This window comes from Salvelinus fontinalis, chromosome 2 (assembly GCF_029448725.1).
Source record: "Salvelinus fontinalis isolate EN_2023a chromosome 2, ASM2944872v1, whole genome shotgun sequence".
Taxonomy (NCBI): Eukaryota; Metazoa; Chordata; class Actinopteri; order Salmoniformes; family Salmonidae; genus Salvelinus; species Salvelinus fontinalis.
The window spans coordinates 16,813,864-16,835,902 of NC_074666.1; the positions used below are offsets into that span (position 1 = coordinate 16,813,864).

At 40.4% G+C, this 22,039-nt stretch overlaps 1 protein-coding gene across 2 annotated transcripts in view; it reads left to right on the forward strand.

Moving 5' to 3' along the window:
* The window catches only part of LOC129813006 (thioredoxin-like protein 1), a 29,079-nt gene extending 9,382 nt beyond the window's left edge, over positions 1 to 19,697 (forward strand). Inside the window, exons 5-8 of one of the 2 annotated variants that reach the window (XM_055865102.1) lie at positions 15,157 to 15,226; positions 17,509 to 17,681; positions 18,704 to 18,808; positions 19,274 to 19,697. In XM_055865102.1, the coding sequence (XP_055721077.1) occupies positions 15,157 to 15,226; positions 17,509 to 17,681; positions 18,704 to 18,808; positions 19,274 to 19,303 (378 nt within the window). In that variant the 3' untranslated portion in view covers positions 19,304 to 19,697. The remainder of the gene's footprint in view (positions 1 to 15,156; positions 15,227 to 17,508; positions 17,682 to 18,703; positions 18,809 to 19,273) is intronic. The other variant, XM_055865113.1, reaches the window with a different exon arrangement.
* Positions 19,698 to 22,039: the final 2,342 nt, after the last annotated feature.

The window sequence follows — 22,039 nt, forward strand, 5'->3', positions numbered from 1 at the left end:
TAGATGTATAGTTTCACCCCTCACTGACAGACTAATAGATGTATAGTATCACCCCTCACTGACAGACTAATAGATGTATAGTAACACCCCTCACTATACATCTATTAGTCTAGTCAGTGAGGGGTGTTACTATACATCTATTAGTCTAGTCAGTATCACCCCTCACTGACTAGACTAATAGATGTATAGTATCACCCCTCACTGACAGACTAATAGATGTATAGTATCACCCCTCACTGACTAGACTAATAGATGTATAGTATCACCCCTCACTGACAGACTAGACTAATAGATGTATAGTATCACCCCTCACTGACTAATAGATGTATAATATCACCCCTCACTGACTAATAGATGTATAGTATCACCCCTCACTGACTAATAGATGTATAGTATCACCCCTCACTGACTAGACTAATAGATGTATAGTATCACCCCTCACTGACTAGACTAATAGATGTATAGTATCACCCCTCACTGACTAGACTAATAGATGTATAGTATCACCCCTCACTGACTAGACTAATAGATGTATAGTATCACCCCTCACTGACTAGACTAATAGATGTATAGTATCACCCCTCACTGACTAGACTAATAGATGTATAGTATCACCCCTCACTGACAGACTAATAGATGTATAGTATCACCCCTCACTGACTAGACTAATAGATGTATAGTATCACCCCTCACTGACAGACTAATAGATGTATAGTATCACCCCTCACTGACTAGACTAATAGATGTATAGTATCACCCCTCACTGACTAGACTAATAGATGTATAGTATCACCCCTCACTGACTAGACTAATAGATGTATAGTATCACCCCTCACTGACTAGACTAATAGATGTATAGTATCACCCCTCACTGACTAGACTAATAGATGTATAGTATCACCCCTCACTGACAGACTAATAGATGTATAGTATCACCCCTCACTGACTAGACTAATAGATGTATAGTATCACCCCTCACTGACAGACTAATAGATGTATAGTATCACCCCTCACTGACTAGACTAATAGATGTATAGTATCACCCCTCACTGACTAGACTAATAGATGTATAGTATCACCCCTCACTGACAGACTAATAGATGTATAGTATCACCCCTCACTGACTAGACTAATAGATGTATAGTATCACCCCTCACTGACTAGACTAATAGATGTATAGTATCACCCCTCACTGACAGACTAGACTAATAGATGTATAGTATCACCCCTCACTGACAGACTAGACTAATAGATGTATAGTATCACCCCTCACTGACAGACTAGACTAATAGATGTATAGTATCACCCCTCACTGACAGACTAGACTAATAGATGTATAGTATCACCCCTCACTGACAGACTAGACTAATAGATGTATAGTATCACCCCTCACTGACTAATAGATGTATAGTATCACCCCTCACTGACTAGACTAATAGATGTATAGTATCACCCCTCACTGACTAATAGATGTATAGTATCACCCCTCACTGACTAGACTAATAGATGTATAGTATCACCCCTCACTGACTAGACTAATAGATTTATAGCATCACCCCTCACTGACTAGACTAATAGATGTATAGCATCACCCCTCACTGACTAATAGATGTATAGTATCACCCCTCACTGACAGACTAATAGATGTATAGCATCACCCCTCACTGACTAATAGATGTATAGTATCACCCCTCACTGACTAGACTAATAGATGTATAGTATCACCCCTCACTGACTAGACTAATAGATGTATAGTATCACCCCTCACTGACTAGACTAATAGATGTATAGTATCACTCCTCACTGACTAGACTAATAGATGTATAGTATCACCCCTCACTGACTAGACTAATAGATGTATAGTATCACCCCTCACTGACTAGACTAATAGATGTATAGTATCACCCCTCACTGACTAGACTAATAGATGTATAGTATCACCCCTCACTGACAGACTAATAGATGTATAGTATCACCCCTCACTGACTAGACTAATAGATGTATAGTATCACCCCTCACTGACAGACTAGACTAATAGATGTATAGTATCACCCCTCACTGACTAGACTAATAGATGTATAGTATCACCCCTCACTGACAGACTAATAGATGTATAGTATCACCCCTCACTGACTAGACTAATAGATGTATAGTTTCACCCCTCACTGACAGACTAATAGATGTATAGTATCACCCCTCACTGACTAGACTAATAGATGTATAGTATCACCCCTCACTGACTAGACTAATAGATGTATAGTATCACCCCTCACTGACTAGACTAATAGATGTATAGTATCACCCCTCACTGACTAGACTAATAGATGTATAGTATCACCCCTCACTGACTAGACTAATAGATGTATAGTATCACCCCTCACTGACTAGACTAATAGATGTATAGTATCACCCCTCACTGACAGACTAGACTAATAGATGTATAGTATCACCCCTCACTGACTAGACTAATAGATGTATAGTATCACCCCTCACTGACTAGACTAATAGATGTATAGTATCACCCCTCACTGACTAGACTAATAGATGTATAGTATCACCCCTCAGTGACAGACTAATAGATGTATAGTATCACCCCTCACTGACAGACTAATAGATGTATAGTATCACCCCTCACTGACAGACTAGACTAATAGATGTATAGTATCACCCCTCACTGACTAATAGATGTATAGTATCACCCCTCACTGACTAATAGATGTATAGTATCACCCCTCACTGACTAATAGATGTATAGTATCACCCCTCACTGACTAGACTAATAGATGTATAGTATCACCCCTCACTGACTAGACTAATAGATGTATAGTATCACCCCTCACTGACTAGACTAATAGATGTATAGTATCACTCCTCACTGACTAGACTAATAGATGTATAGTATCACCCCTCACTGACAGACTAATAGATGTATAGTATCACCCCTCACTGACTAGACTAATAGATGTATAGTATCACCCCTCACTGACAGACTAATAGATGTATAGTATCACCCCTCACTGACTAATAGATGTATAATATCACCCCTCACTGACTAATAGATGTATAGTATCACCCCTCACTGACTAATAGATGTATAGTATCACCCCTCACTGACTAGACTAATAGATGTATAGTATCACCCCTCACTGACTAGACTAATAGATGTATAGTATCACCCCTCACTGACTAGACTAATAGATGTATAGTATCACCCCTCACTGACTAGACTAATAGATGTATAGTATCACCCCTCACTGACTAGACTAATAGATGTATAGTATCACCCCTCACTGACAGACTAGACTAATAGATGTATAGTATCACCCCTCACTGACAGACTAGACTAATAGATGTATAGTTTCACCCCTCACTGACTAATAGATGTATAGTATCACCCCTCACTGACTAGACTAATAGATGTATAGTATCACCCCTCACTGACTAGACTAATAGATGTATAGTATTACCCCTCACTGACTAGACTAATAGATGTATAGTATCACCCCTCACTGACTAGACTAATAGATGTATAGTATCACCCCTCACTGACTAGACTAATAGATGTATAGTATCACCCCTCACTGACAGACTAGACTAATAGATGTATAGTATCACCCCTCACTGACTAGACTAATAGATGTATAGTATCACCCCTCACTGACTAGACTAATAGATGTATAGTATCACCCCTCACTGACAGACTAATAGATGTATAGTATCACCCCTCACTGACTAGACTAATAGATGTATAGTATCACCCCTCACTGACTAGACTAATAGATGTATAGTATCACCCCTCACTGACAGACTAATAGATGTATAGTATCACCCCTCACTGACTAGACTAATAGATGTATAGTATCACCCCTCACTGACTAGACTAATAGATGTATAGTATCACCCCTCACTGACTAGACTAATAGATGTATAGTATCACCCCTCACTGACAGACTAGACTAATAGATGTATAGTATCACCCCTCACTGACAGACTAGACTAATAGATGTATAGTATCACCCCTCACTGACAGACTAGACTAATAGATGTATAGTATCACCCCTCACTGACAGACTAGACTAATAGATGTATAGTATCACCCCTCACTGACTAATAGATGTATAGTATCACCCCTCACTGACTAGACTAATAGATGTATAGTATCACCCCTCACTGACTAATAGATGTATAGTATCACCCCTCACTGACTAGACTAATAGATGTATAGTATCACCCCTCACTGACTAGACTAATAGATTTATAGCATCACCCCTCACTGACTAGACTAATAGATGTATAGCATCACCCCTCACTGACTAATAGATGTATAGTATCACCCCTCACTGACAGACTAATAGATGTATAGCATCACCCCTCACTGACTAATAGATGTATAGTATCACCCCTCACTGACTAGACTAATAGATGTATAGTATCACCCCTCACTGACTAGACTAATAGATGTATAGTATCACCCCTCACTGACTAGACTAATAGATGTATAGTATCACTCCTCACTGACTAGACTAATAGATGTATAGTATCACCCCTCACTGACTAGACTAATAGATGTATAGTATCACCCCTCACTGACTAGACTAATAGATGTATAGTATCACCCCTCACTGACTAGACTAATAGATGTATAGTATCACCCCTCACTGACAGACTAATAGATGTATAGTATCACCCCTCACTGACTAGACTAATAGATGTATAGTATCACCCCTCACTGACAGACTAGACTAATAGATGTATAGTATCACCCCTCACTGACTAGACTAATAGATGTATAGTATCACCCCTCACTGACAGACTAATAGATGTATAGTATCACCCCTCACTGACTAGACTAATAGATGTATAGTTTCACCCCTCACTGACAGACTAATAGATGTATAGTATCACCCCTCACTGACTAGACTAATAGATGTATAGTATCACCCCTCACTGACTAGACTAATAGATGTATAGTATCACCCCTCACTGACTAGACTAATAGATGTATAGTATCACCCCTCACTGACTAGACTAATAGATGTATAGTATCACCCCTCACTGACTAGACTAATAGATGTATAGTATCACCCCTCACTGACTAGACTAATAGATGTATAGTATCACCCCTCACTGACAGACTAGACTAATAGATGTATAGTATCACCCCTCACTGACTAGACTAATAGATGTATAGTATCACCCCTCACTGACTAGACTAATAGATGTATAGTATCACCCCTCACTGACTAGACTAATAGATGTATAGTATCACCCCTCAGTGACAGACTAATAGATGTATAGTATCACCCCTCACTGACAGACTAATAGATGTATAGTATCACCCCTCACTGACAGACTAGACTAATAGATGTATAGTATCACCCCTCACTGACTAATAGATGTATAGTATCACCCCTCACTGACTAATAGATGTATAGTATCACCCCTCACTGACTAGACTAATAGATGTATAGTATCACCCCTCACTGACTAGACTAATAGATGTATAGTATCACCCCTCACTGACTAGACTAATAGATGTATAGTATCACCCCTCACTGACTAGACTAATAGATGTATAGTATCACTCCTCACTGACTAGACTAATAGATGTATAGTATCACCCCTCACTGACAGACTAATAGATGTATAGTATCACCCCTCACTGACTAGACTAATAGATGTATAGTATCACCCCTCACTGACAGACTAATAGATGTATAGTATCACCCCTCACTGACTAATAGATGTATAATATCACCCCTCACTGACTAATAGATGTATAGTATCACCCCTCACTGACTAATAGATGTATAGTATCACCCCTCACTGACTAGACTAATAGATGTATAGTATCACCCCTCACTGACTAGACTAATAGATGTATAGTATCACCCCTCACTGACTAGACTAATAGATGTATAGTATCACCCCTCACTGACTAGACTAATAGATGTATAGTATCACCCCTCACTGACTAGACTAATAGATGTATAGTATCACCCCTCACTGACAGACTAGACTAATAGATGTATAGTATCACCCCTCACTGACAGACTAGACTAATAGATGTATAGTTTCACCCCTCACTGACTAATAGATGTATAGTATCACCCCTCACTGACTAGACTAATAGATGTATAGTATCACCCCTCACTGACTAATAGATGTATAGTATCACCCCTCACTGACTAATAGATGTATAGTATCACCCCTCACTGACTAATAGATCTATAGTATCACCCCTCACTGACTAATAGATGTATAGTATCACCCCTCACTGACTAGACTAATAGATGTATAGTATCACCCCTCACTGACTAGACTAATAGATGTATAGTATCACCCCTCATTGACTAGACTAATAGATGTATAGTATCACCCCTCACTGACTAGACTAATAGATGTATAGTATCACCCCTCACTGACTAGACTAATAGATGTATAGTATCACCCCTCACTGACTAGACTAATAGATGTATAGTATCACCCCTCACTGACAGACTAGACTAATAGATGTATAGTATCACCCCTCACTGACAGACTAATAGATGTATAGTATCACCCCTCACTGACAGACTAATAGATGTATAGCATCACCCCTCACTGACAGACTAATAGATGTATAGCATCACCCCTCACTGACTAGACTAATAGATGTTTAGCATCACCCCTCACTGACTAATAGATGTATAGCATCACCCCTCACTGACTAGACTAATAGATGTTTAGCATCACCCCTCACTGACTAGACTAATAGATGTTTAGCATCACCCCTCACTGACTAGACTAATAGATGTTTAGCATCACCCCTCACTGACTAGACTAATAGATGTATAGCATCACCCCTCACTGACTAGACTAATAGATGTTTAGCATCACCCCTCACTGACTAGACTAATAGATGTATAGTTTCACCCCTCACTGACAGACTAATAGATGTTTAGCATCACCCCTCACTGACTAGACTAATAGATGTTTAGCATCACCCCTCACTGACTAGACTAATAGATGTATAGTTTCACCCCTCACTGACAGACTAATAGATGTATAGCATCACCCCTCACTGACAGACTAATAGATGTATAGTTTCACCCCTCACTGACAGACTAATAGATGTTTAGCATCACCCCTCACTGACTAGACTAATAGATGTATAGTATCACCCCTCACTGACTAATAGATGTATAGTATCACCCCTCACTGACTAGACTAATAGATGTTTAGCATCACCCCTCACTGACTAATAGATGTATAGCATCACCCCTCACTGACTAGACTAATAGATGTTTAGCATCACCCCTCACTGACTAATAGATGTATAGTATCACCCCTCACTGACAGACTAATAGATGTATAGTATCACCCCTCACTGACTAGACTAATAGATGTATAGTATCACTCCTCACTGACTAGACTAATAGATGTATAGTATCACCCCTCACTGACTAGACTAATAGATGTATAGTATCACCCCTCACTGACTAGACTAATAGATGTATAGTATCACCCCTCACTGACTAGACTAATAGATGTATAGTATCACCCCTCACTGACTAGACTAATAGATGTATAGTATCACCCCTCACTGACTAGACTAATAGATGTATAGTATCACCCCTCACTGACTAGACTAATAGATGTATAGTATCACCCCTCACTGACTAGACTAATAGATGTATAGTATCACCCCTCACTGACTAGACTAATAGATGTATAGTATCACCCCTCACTGACTAGACTAATAGATGTATAGTATCACCCCTCACTGACTAGACTAATAGATGTATAGTATCACCCCTCACTGACTAGACTAATAGATGTATAGTATCACCCCTCACTGACAGACTAATAGATGTATAGTATCACCCCTCACTGACAGACTAATAGATGTATAGTATCACCCCTCACTGACTAATAGATGTATAGTATCACCCCTCACTGACAGACTAATAGATGTATAGTATCACCCCTCACTGACAGACTAATAGATGTATAGTATCACCCCTCACTGACTAATAGATGTATAGTATCACCCCTCACTGACAGACTAATAGATGTATAGTATCACCCCTCACTGACTAATAGATGTATAGTATCACCCCTCACTGACTAATAGATGTATAGTATCACCCCTCACTGACTAGACTAATAGATGTATAGTATCACCCCTCACTGACTAGACTAATAGATGTATAGTATCACTCCTCACTGACTAGACTAATAGATGTATAGTATCACCCCTCACTGACTAGACTAATAGATGTATAGTATCACCCCTCACTGACTAGACTAATAGATGTATAGTAACACCCCTCACTGACTAGACTAATAGATGTATAGTATCACCCCTCACTGACTAGACTAATAGATGTATAGTATCACCCCTCACTGACAGACTAATAGATGTATAGTATCACCCCTCACTGACTAGACTAGACTAATAGATGTATAGTATCACCCCTCACTGACAGACTAATAGATGTATAGTATCACCCCTCACTGACTAGACTAGACTAATAGATGTATAGTATCACCCCTCACTGACTAGACTAATAGATGTATAGTAACACCCCTCACTGACTAGACTAATAGATGTATAGTATCACCCCTCACTGACTAGACTAATAGATGTATAGTATCACCCCTCACTGACAGACTAATAGATGTATAGTATCACCCCTCACTGACAGACTAATAGATGTATAGTATCACCCCTCACTGACTAGACTAATAGATGTATAGTATCACCCCTCACTGACTAGACTAATAGATGTATAGTATCACCCCTCACTGACAGACTAATAGATGTATAGTATCACCTCTCACTGACTAGACTAATAGATGTATAGTATCACCCCTCACTGACTAATAGATGTATAGTATCACCTCTCACTGACTAGACTAATAGATGTATAGTATCACCCCTCACTGACAGACTAGACTAATAGATGTATAGTATCACCCCTCACTGACTAGACTAATAGATGTATAGTATCACCCCTCACTGACAGACTAATAGATGTATAGTATCACCCCTCACTGACTAGACTAATAGATGTATAGTATCACCCCTCACTGACTAGACTAATAGATGTATAGTATCACCCCTCACTGACTAGACTAATAGATGTATAGTATCACCCCTCACTGACTAGACTAATAGATGTATAGTATCACCCCTCACTGACTAGACTAATAGATGTATAGCATCACCCCTCACTGACTAGACTAGACTAATAGATGTATAGTATCACCCCTCACTGACTAGACTAATAGATGTATAGTATCACCCCTCACTGACTAGACTAATAGATGTATAGTATCACCCCTCACTGACTAGACTAATAGATGTATAGTATCACCCGTCACTGACTAGACTAATAGATGTATAGTATCACCCGTCACTGACTAGACTAATAGATGTATAGCATCACCCCTCACTGACAGACTAATAGATGTATAGTATCACCCCTCACTGACTAGACTAATAGATGTATAGTATCACCCCTCACTGACTAGACTAATAGATGTATAGTATCACCCCTCACTGACTAGACTAATAGATGTATAGTATCACCCCTCACTGACTAGACTAATAGATGTATAGTATCACCCCTCACTGACAGACTAATAGATGTATAGTATCACCCCTCACTGACAGACTAATAGATGTATAGTATCACCCCTCACTGACTAGACTAATAGATGTATAGTATCACCCCTCACTGACTAGACTAATAGATGTATAGCATCACCCCTCACTGACTAGACTAATAGATGTATAGTATCACCCCTCACTGACTAGACTAATAGATGTATAGTATCACCCCTCACTGACTAGACTAATAGATGTATAGTATCACCCCTCACTGACTAGACTAATAGATGTATAGTATCACCCCTCACTGACTAGACTAATAGATGTATAGTATCACCCCTCACTGACTAGACTAATAGATGTATAGTATCACCCCTCACTGACTAGACTAATAGATGTATAGTATCACCCCTCACTGACAGACTAGACTAATAGATGTATAGTATCACCCCTCACTGACAGACTAATAGATGTATAGTATCACCCCTCACTGACAGACTAATAGATGTATAGTATCACCCCTCACTGACTAATAGATGTATAGTATCACCCCTCACTGACAGACTAATAGATGTATAGTATCACCCCTCACTGACTAATAGATGTATAGTATCACCCCTCACTGACAGACTAATAGATGTATAGTATCACCCCTCACTGACAGACTAATAGATGTATAGTATCACCCCTCACTGACTAATAGATGTATAGTATCACCCCTCACTGACAGACTAATAGATGTATAGTATCACCCCTCACTGACTAATAGATGTATAGTATCACCCCTCACTGACTAATAGATGTATAGTATCACCCCTCACTGACTAATAGATGGATAGTATCACCCCTCACTGACTAGACTAATAGATGTATAGTATCACCCCTCACTGACTAGACTAATAGATGTATAGTATCACTCCTCACTGACTAGACTAATAGATGTATAGTATCACCCCTCACTGACTAGACTAATAGATGTATAGTATCACCCCTCACTGACTAGACTAATAGATGTATAGTAACACCCCTCACTGACTAGACTAATAGATGTATAGTATCACCCCTCACTGACTAGACTAATAGATGTATAGTATCACCCCTCACTGACAGACTAATAGATGTATAGTATCACCCCTCACTGACTAGACTAGACTAATAGATGTATAGTATCACCCCTCACTGACAGACTAATAGATGTATAGTATCACCCCTCACTGACTAGACTAGACTAATAGATGTATAGTATCACCCCTCACTGACTAGACTAATAGATGTATAGTAACACCCCTCACTGACTAGACTAATAGATGTATAGTATCACCCCTCACTGACTAGACTAATAGATGTATAGTATCACCCCTCACTGACTAGACTAATAGATGTATAGTATCACCCCTCACTGACAGACTAATAGATGTATAGTATCACCCCTCACTGACTAGACTAATAGATGTATAGTATCACCTCTCACTGACTAGACTAATAGATGTATAGTATCACCCCTCACTGACAGACTAATAGATGTATAGTATCACCCCTCACTGACAGACTAATAGATGTATAGTATCACCCCTCACTGACTAGACTAATAGATGTATAGTATCACCCCTCACTGACAGACTAATAGATGTATAGTATCACCCCTCACTGACTAGACTAATAGATGTATAGTATCACCCCTCACTGACTAGACTAATAGATGTATAGTATCACCCCTCACTGACAGACTAATAGATGTATAGTATCACCTCTCACTGACTAGACTAATAGATGTATAGTATCACCCCTCACTGACTAATAGATGTATAGTATCACCTCTCACTGACTAGACTAATAGATGTATAGTATCACCCCTCACTGACAGACTAGACTAATAGATGTATAGTATCACCCCTCACTGACTAGACTAATAGATGTATAGTATCACCCCTCACTGACAGACTAATAGATGTATAGTATCACCCCTCACTGACTAGACTAATAGATGTATAGTATCACCCCTCACTGACTAGACTAATAGATGTATAGTATCACCCCTCACTGACTAGACTAATAGATGTATAGTATCACCCCTCACTGACTAGACTAATAGATGTATAGTATCACCCCTCACTGACTAGACTAATAGATGTATAGCATCACCCCTCACTGACTAGACTAGACTAATAGATGTATAGTATCACCCCTCACTGACTAGACTAATAGATGTATAGTATCACCCCTCACTGACTAGACTAATAGATGTATAGTATCACCCCTCACTGACTAGACTAATAGATGTATAGTATCACCCGTCACTGACTAGACTAATAGATGTATAGCATCACCCCTCACTGACAGACTAATAGATGTATAGTATCACCCCTCACTGACTAGACTAATAGATGTATAGTATCACCCCTCACTGACTAGACTAATAGATGTATAGTATCACCCCTCACTGACAGACTAATAGATGTATAGTATCACCCCTCACTGACAGACTAATAGATGTATAGTATCACCCCTCACTGACTAGACTAATAGATGTATAGTATCACCCCTCACTGACTAGACTAATAGATGTATAGCATCACCCCTCACTGACTAGACTAATAGATGTATAGTATCACCCCTCACTGACTAGACTAATAGATGTATAGTATCACCCCTCACTGACTAGACTAATAGATGTATAGTATCACCCCTCACTGACTAGACTAATAGATGTATAGTATCACCCCTCACTGACTAGACTAATAGATGTATAGTATCACCCCTCACTGACTAGACTAATAGATGTATAGTATCACCCCTCACTGACTAGACTAATAGATGTATAGTATCACCCCTCACTGACTAGACTAATAGATGTATAGTATCACCCCTCACTGACTAGACTAATAGATGTATAGTATCACCCCTCACTGACAGACTAGACTAATAGATGTATAGTATCACCCCTCACTGACAGACTAATAGATGTATAGTATCACCCCTCACTGACAGACTAATAGATGTATAGTATCACCCCTCACTGACTAATAGATGTATAGTATCACCCCTCACTGACAGACTAATAGATGTATAGTATCACCCCTCACTGACTAATAGATGTATAGTATCACCCCTCACTGACAGACTAATAGATGTATAGTATCACCCCTCACTGACAGACTAATAGATGTATAGTATCACCCCTCACTGACAGACTAATAGATGTATAGTATCACCCCTCACTGACTAATAGATGTATAGTATCACCCCTCACTGACTAATAGATGTATAGTATCACCCCTCACTGACTAATAGATGTATAGTATCACCCCTCACTGACTAATAGATGGATAGTATCACCCCTCACTGACTAATAGATGTATAGTATCACCACTCACTGACAGACTAATAGATGTATAGTATCACCCCTCACTGACTAGACTAATAGATGTATAGTATCACCCCTCACTGACTAGACTAATAGATGTATAGTATCACCCCTCACTGACTAGACTAATAGATGGATAGTATCACCCCTCACTGACTAGACTAATAGATGTATAGTATCACTCCTCACTGACTAGACTAATAGATGTATAGTATCACCCCTCACTGACTAGACTAATAGATGTATAGTATCACCCCTCACTGACTAGACTAATAGATGTATAGTAACACCCCTCACTGACTAGACTAATAGATGTATAGTATCACCCCTCACTGACTAGACTAATAGATGTATAGTATCACCCCTCACTGACAGACTAATAGATGTATAGTATCACCCCTCACTGACTAGACTAGACTAATAGATGTATAGTATCACCCCTCACTGACAGACTAATAGATGTATAGTATCACCCCTCACTGACTAGACTAGACTAATAGATGTATAGTATCACCCCTCACTGACTAGACTAATAGATGTATAGTAACACCCCTCACTGACTAGACTAATAGATGTATAGTATCACCCCTCACTGACTAGACTAATAGATGTATAGTATCACCCCTCACTGACTAGACTAATAGATGTATAGTATCACCCCTCACTGACTAGACTAATAGATGTATAGTATCACCCCTCACTGACAGACTAATAGATGTATAGTATCACCCCTCACTGACTAGACTAATAGATGTATAGTATCACCTCTCACTGACTAGACTAATAGATGTATAGTATCACCCCTCACTGACAGACTAGACTAATAGATGTATAGTATCACCCCTCACTGACTAGACTAATAGATGTATAGTATCACCCCTCACTGACTAGACTAATAGATGTATAGTATCACCCCTCACTGACTAGACTAATAGATGTATAGTATCACCCCTCACTGACAGACTAATAGATGTATAGTATCACCTCTCACTGACTAGACTAATAGATGTATAGTATCACCCCTCACTGACTAATAGATGTATAGTATCACCTCTCACTGACTAGACTAATAGATGTATAGTATCACCCCTCACTGACAGACTAGACTAATAGATGTATAGTATCACCCCTCACTGACTAGACTAATAGATGTATAGTATCACCCCTCACTGACTAGACTAATAGATGTATAGTATCACCCCTCACTGACTAGACTAATAGATGTATAGTATCACCCCTCACTGACAGACTAATAGATGTATAGTATCACCCCTCACTGACTAGACTAATAGATGTATAGTATCACCCCTCACTGACTAGACTAATAGATGTATAGTATCACCCCTCACTGACTAGACTAATAGATGTATAGTATCACCCCTCACTGACTAGACTAATAGATGTATAGTATCACCCCTCACTGACTAGACTAATAGATGTATAGCATCACCCCTCACTGACTAGACTAGACTAATAGATGTATAGTATCACCCCTCACTGACTAGACTAATAGATGTATAGTATCACCCCTCACTGACTAGACTAATAGATGTATAGTATCACCCCTCACTGACTAGACTAATAGATGTATAGTATCACCCGTCACTGACTAGACTAATAGATGTATAGCATCACCCCTCACTGACAGACTAATAGATGTATAGTATCACCCCTCACTGACTAGACTAATAGATGTATAGTATCACCCCTCACTGACTAGACTAATAGATGTATAGTATCACCCCTCACTGACTAGACTAATAGATGTATAGTATCACCCCTCACTGACTAGACTAATAGATGTATAGTATCACCCCTCACTGACTAGACTAATAGATGTATAGTATCACCCCTCACTGACTAGACTAATAGATGTATAGTATCACCCCTCACTGACTAGACTAATAGATGTATAGTATCACCCCTCACTGACTAGACTAATAGATGTATAGTATCACCCCTCACTGACTAGACTAATAGATGTATAGTATCACCCCTCACTGACTAGACTAATAGATGTATAGTATCACCCCTCACTGACAGACTAATAGATGTATAGTATCACCCCTCACTGACTAGACTAATAGATGTATAGTATCACCCCTCACTGACTAGACTAATGGATGTATAGTATCACCCCTCACTGACAGACTAATAGATGTATAGTACTAAACTCCTTTTTTCTCCCCGTCAGCTCCTAATTACAATGGCCTTCAACCAGCCTGTCAAGCTGTTCTCAATGAAGCTCCTGTCCTCTGACTTCGGTGAGTCCTTATTCTTCCTGGTCTGCTCCTAAATGTTGCTCAGTTCCAAGTAAAAGTACATGTAGTAGAAAAGGAAAACCTTTTTAAATTTGACCCGTTGCACATGGAATAGATGTTGTCCTGTATTGGAATGATTGTGGTTTCTCGTTTGTTGTTGTCGAGTTCCCGTGCTTTCTTTGGTTGCCCTGTTTTCTGCCCTCCGCACCTCTCTGAATCAGAGGGGTTGGGTTAAATGCGGAAGACACATTCAGTTGAGGGAATTCAGTTTAAAACTGACTAGTTATCCCCCCTTTCCTTTCCCTGTCTCATACATACTTCCTTTCTCCCTCTGCCTACTTCCTTTCCCTCCCTCTGCCTACTTCCTTTTTCCTCCCCTCTGCCTACTTCCTTTTCCCTCCCCTCTGCCTACTTCCTTTTCCCTCCCTCTGCCTACTTCCTTTTCCCTCCCTCTGCCTACTTCCTTTCCCTCCCTCTGCCTACTTCCTTTCCCCCCCTCTGCCTACTTCCTTTTCCCCCCCTCTGCCTACTTCCTTTTCCTCCCCTCTGCCTACTTCCTTTTCCTCCCCTCTGCCTACTTCCTTTTCCTCCCCTCTGCCTACTTCCTTTTCCTCCCCTCTGCCTACTTCCTTTTTCCTCCCCTCTGCCTACTTCCTTTTTCCTCCCCTCTGCCTACTTCCTTTTTCCTCCCCTCTGCCTACTTCCTTTTTCCTCCCCTCTGCCTACTTCCTTTTTCCTCCCCTCTGCCTACTTCCTTTTTCCTCCCCTCTGCCTACTTCCTTTTTCCTCCCCTCTGCCTACTTCCTTTCCCTCCCTCTGCCTACTTCCTTTTTCCTCCCCTCTGCCTACTTCCTTTTTCCTCCCCTCTGCCTACTTCCTTTTTCCTCCCCTCTGCCTACTTCCTTTTTCCTCCCCTCTGCCTACTTCCCTTTTCCTCCCCTCTGCCTACTTCCTTTTTCCTCCCCTCTGCCTACTTCCTTTTTCCTCCCCTCTGCCTACTTCCTTTTTCCTCCCCTCTGCCTACTTCCTTTTTCCTCCCCTCTGCCTACTTCCTTTTTCCTCCCCTCTGCCTACTTCCTTTTTCCTCCCCTCTGCCTACTTCCTTTTTCCTCCCCTCTGCCTACTTCCTTTTTCCTCCCCTCTGCCTACTTCCTTTTTCCTCCCCTCTGCCTACTTCCTTTTTCCTCCCCTCTGCCTACTTCCTTTTTCCTCCCCTCTGCCTACTTTCTTTTTCCTCCCCTCTGCCTACTTTCTTTTTCCTCCCCTCTGCCTACTTCCTTTTTCCTCCCCTCTGCCTACTTTCTTTTTCCTCCCCTCTGCCTACTTTCTTTTTCCTCCCCTCTGCCTACTTCCTTTTTCCTCCCCTCTGCCTACTTCCTTTTTCCTCCCCTCTGCCTACTTCCTTTTTCCTCCCCTCTGCCTACTTCCTTTTTCCTCCCCTCTGCCTACTTCCTTTTTCCTCCCCTCTGCCTACTTCCTTTTTCCTCCCCTCTGCCTACTTCCTTTTTCCTCCCCTCTGCCTACTTCCTTTTCCTCCCCTCTGCCTACTTCCTTTTCCTCCCCTCTGCCTACTTCCTTTTCCTCCCCTCTGCCTACTTCCTTTTTCCTCCCCTCTGCCTACTTCCTTTTTCCTCCCCTCTGCCTACTTCCTTTTTCCTCCCCTCTGTCTACTTCCTTTTTCCTCCCCTCTGCCTACTTCCTTTTTCCTCCCCTCTGCCTACTTCCTTTTTCCTCCCCTCTGCCTACTTCCTTTTTCCTCCCCTCTGCCTACTTCCTTTTTCCCCCCCTCTGCCTACTTCCTTTTTCCCCCCCTCTGCCTACTTCCTTTTTCCTCCCCTCTGCCTACTTCCTTTTTCCCCCCCTCTGCCTACTTCCTTTTTCCTCCCCTCTGCCTACTTCCTTTTTCCTCCCCTCTGCCTACTTCCTTTTTCCCCCCCTCTGCCTACTTCCTTTTTCCCCCCCTCTGCCTACTTCCTATTTCCCCCCCTCTGCCTACTTCCTTTCCCCCCCCCTCTGCCTACTTCCTTTTCCCCCCCCTCTGCCTACTTCCTTTTCCCCCCCCTCTGCCTACTTCCTTTTTCCTCCCCTCTGCCTACTTCCTTTTTCCTCCCCTCTGCCTACTTCCTTTTTCCTCCCCTCTGCCTACTTCCTTTTTCCTCCCCTCTGCCTACTTCCTTTTTCCTCCCCTCTGCCTACTTCCTTTTTCCTCCCCTCTGCCTACTTCCTTTTTCCTCCCCTCTGCCTACTTCCTTTTTCCTCCCCTCTGCCTACTTCCTCATTGACAGCCCAGGCACCAAAGTGTGTGAAGATCTTCATTAACCTTCCTCGCTCTATGGACTTTGACGACGCTGAGCGTAGTGAGGCCACTCAGACCCTGGACCTGGCAGAGGAGGACTTCAAGGACGACGGACTGATTCCACTGAGATACGTCAAATTCCAGAATGTCCAGAGCGTCACCGTAAGTCATTTAACAACCAACCAATCACCTGCAGGCCCCTCATTTCCTGGTTCCTGGTTATTTTTCTGAGGTCACATGATATTGAAACACTGCATGTAGCTCAGTTGGTTCCTGTTCTAAACACTAGAAGAAGAAGGTCCAGTTCTGAACTGCAGACCAAGAGGAAGAGGCGACCCCAGAGGGCTGATTCCGCCCCAATATCTGTCCCCATGACAATAAAATGTGAATTGAACCAAAGGCAGAGTTTCTGTATGGAGGCCAATGAGTGTTGAATTTGGTCAACATAAAAAATGTCATTGATTTGATGAAATATAGTTTTGGTAATGGTCAGGTTATGAATGACTGATAGATGCACGTGGTATCCTGGCAACTTTTGAGAAAAACAATTTATATATCAGAGTTGTGTCTGTTGGTCAAATGCTTAACCTACTCTCTCATTGGCTAGAATGCTCCCACCTGATCCCGCCTCCTTCTTGCCCTTCTTCTGTCTTTGTAGACTCGTATTCCCGTTGTTAGAGCAGACAATATCTTGTCAATATGATCATCATAATATGGTGAAGCAAGGAAGGAAGCTATTTAACGACTATTGAGACGCAGCCCAATTTGTAAATAAGAATTTGTTCTTAACTGACTTGCCTAGTTAAATCAAATAAATAATGAGTTGTGTTAATGTAGAACAATACAGCCATCTAGTGGCACAAAATAGAAAATATACCTTTTTTTTTTTACTTTTTTTTATCTCAACCGCAGCCCACTAGGCTACACACACATGTGATATAGAATGCATGTTTACAGAAAGAACAAAACATCTGATATTTGTTGCTTGATTGGCAACATGGGTTTGAACTAAGACTGCATGAATGATATCCTTTATGGGCAACTTCCCAGACAATGGTCCTAGACTAGAAAGCTCTTTGAAAAGGAGATTCTCTATTGAGCATTGCCAGGACAACGCTTCAACGGTGTCCGGGAAACGGACCATTATGATGGAAGTTGTGGTTCTTTCCCATGTGTTCTAACAGATGTTTGTGAAGAACAACCATGGGGATGAGGAGACAACGAAAATCAATTACCTTACTTTTATTGGGACTCCCGTACAGGCAACGAACATGAATGACTTCAAACGGGTAATATCTGGCTTCCCCACTCCCCCCCCCATCAGCTATGAGACTATGATGTTGACGGAATTGAATTGTGTCGTTGATTTTGTATCCTACGTTGGGATTAGGCCTCTCTCGTCAGATGAGGCCTAACAGTAATGATACAAGCATAGCAATATCATCCAATGGTACATTACATTGATTTCAGCAATAAAAATCAGGCTAATGTGGAGATTAAATTAAATCAACAATGTGCAGTTGTTCCACTATACATGTCAATATGATTTTTTGGGGGGAGGTTTTTCAGTTGGTGCTGACCGTAATGTTATTTGCACTCTAGGAGGTTTTCGTTGACTTCTCCTCCTTAGGGACTAGGAGGTTTTCGTTGACTTCTCCTCCTTAGGGACTAGGAGGTTTTCGTTGACTTCTCCTCCTTAGGGACTAGGAGGATTTCTGCACTGTTTACACGGCTGTGTTTTCTATTCAATGTAGGTTGTGGGCAAGAAAGGAGAGAGTCACTGATAAGGAAGAGAGGAGGAGAAGACTGTCCGTATTGCTGCGACGATCCCTCCCAGGACTTCCCTCTTGTCTGTCTGCCAAAGCTGCCACTGGGAGGGTTAGGGTCCGCTCCACTGTAACACAACACAAGACAACCAATGCTGTGTTCCAAATAGCACCCTATTCCCCTTTTTTTTAAAGTACACTATGATCCAGAGGTGTCAGCGGTCAAAAGTAGTGCATTGTATAGGGAGTCATTTAGGACACACGCACCCGACCTAACGTTTATACGAGCTTGTTCTCCTCCGTCTGCCAGTGACGAGGCAACTCGCTCAATTCATTTAAAAAATAACATTTTTTTAAAAATTGTAATTCAGACAAACAATGTAAATAAACACAATCCTTTTTCAAAGGCAAATTGGTATTTCATGTCTCTTGAATTAAAAAATAATAATTAAAAAGTAAATGTTTGCTCCAAACCACCATCACAAAGACAAGGAAAATGGATTTCCCAGGGTACCTCATGTTTTCTACTGCTGGAGTTCCTGTTATCTCTTGTAAAATATTGCAGAGTAACGGCACCGAAATGTAAACTACCTGCACATTTTACAGTCGTCTTCAAGCGCTGATCCTCCCTGCGGACATGCTTATGACTAGTAGGTCTACTGCAAAATAGGAAGAATTTCAGGTGACGGAGTTGGCAGCAGCATCGCGACACCAACAGGTGCGTGAGTCCACTTCTAAATGGGGACGAGGAGGATGTAATGCCATTTTTGACCACATGGTGTCACCAAAGGCTTTGCTATAACGTTTTACACAATGGATGTAGTCTACCGCACTTCAGAGAGCTCTTGTTTCCGCTGAACGGTTGATTTCATCAGAAATACTGGCTCCGTTATATTGGTCCTCTTTCTGAATTTTTGTGGAAACAATATTTGCGAGAGGTGATTTCAGTTAATTGTGAGATTTTTTTACAGTATTTCTTTTCAGTTTTTGTATAAACATAACATACAGAAATTCCATGATTTTATTTTGCAATTACACAGGATCTCTTGGTAATTAATTAACATTTCTACCGTGAATACAAAAACAATTATGTTGCTGGGGATATGTTTTAATTTGGATTAAAAAATAAAGATTTATTTTATATCGAAACAAAAAATATTCCTGGAGAATTTGTTTTATTAAAATAAAATAAAAAGTGGTGCAATTATTCTTTAAGCTGGGAAAACACAGTACTAATATAACAGAGAATTGTTGACAATGCTACTCCTAATCAAACCAAGATCAGGGCTGCTAGATGGCTAAATTAGTTATTGTTATTAGCTAATTTAGGCTTGGGCAATTATTTTTAAGTCTTGCCACTTTCTCTCTGTTAATTTATGATAAACATAATTTACCATATTGAGAAAAATCCTTGTTATTTTGAAGAATCGATCATCTGCATTGGCAGTAAAGGCCTATTTTTATTTTTACCAAATTAAAATGTTCTCAGACAAAACGTGTGTGTGTGAGTGTGTACTATTCAGATTTGACATTTTGACTGTGATTTATAAATTGAGTGATTTGAAGAGGACAGTTAGTAGCTTATAACATCGAAGGGTTTTCGTAAATGGTGTTGTGACGAAGCTCAGCCGTGGCTGTTGCCTGAAGACAGGAAGAGAAATAAATCAACCTAAGGTTCTTCATTCAATAAAATCACAGCAACTATAATGGCAGAAAAGAGAGCTTTTACCACAGGCATAATGAACTACTACAAATGTAAACCACTGTGAACTTCAAACTTATTGTTAAAAAAAATTGAAAGCATCAATGATACCGTTCCAAAATTGTAACATTTTTATTTGACCCCGGTGGTTTGATTTGATTTCCTGTTTCCTGTTGCCAGCTGCATACGGCCCAAGTGTTGGGGGTTATGTTAGAGGCATATCATTCCCATTGGCTAAGTTTAAACACATAATGAAGAAATCCTAATGTACAGCATTATCCTCTCCCTGGTTGTACTTCTGAGGACAGCGACATCTATGTTAAAGTAAAATGACATCCTGCTATTCCCTATATAATGTACAACTTTTGACCAGGGCCCAAATTGCACTATACAGTGAGCTCCAAAAGTATTGGGACAGTCACACATTGTTTTTGGTTATTTTGTCTCTGTACTCCAGCACTTTGGATTTGAAATGATACAATGACTATGTGGTTAAAGTGCAGCTTTAATTTGAGGGTATTTTCATCCATATCAAGTGAACGGTTTAGAAATTACACCACTTTTTGTACATAGTCCCTCCATTTTAGGGGACCAAAAATATTGGGACAAATCCATTTGTGTATTAAAGTAGTAAAAAGTTTAATATTTGGTCCCGTATTCCTACCTCTCAATGACTACATCAAGCTTGTGACTCTACAAACTTGTTGGATGCATTTGCAGTTTGTTTTTGGTTGTGTTTCAGATTATTTTGTGTCCAATAGAAATTAATGGTAAATAATGTATTGTGTCATTTTGGAGTCCCTTTTATTGTAAATAAGAATATAATATGTTTCTAAACTACACACTCATTTGTAAATATGTCTAACTTTCTCACTCATTATTATTCACGATTCATTCAGGTTTATCCGTAATCATGGTAGCATCCACATTCATGTAGAAGTGTTGTATGAACGTTCTATTCTTATTTACAATAAAAATGTCTGCTATCCATACCCACACATGCAGTCAGAGCTGGTCCTAGTGTTTTGGGGTCCCTAAGCAGTCAGAGCTGG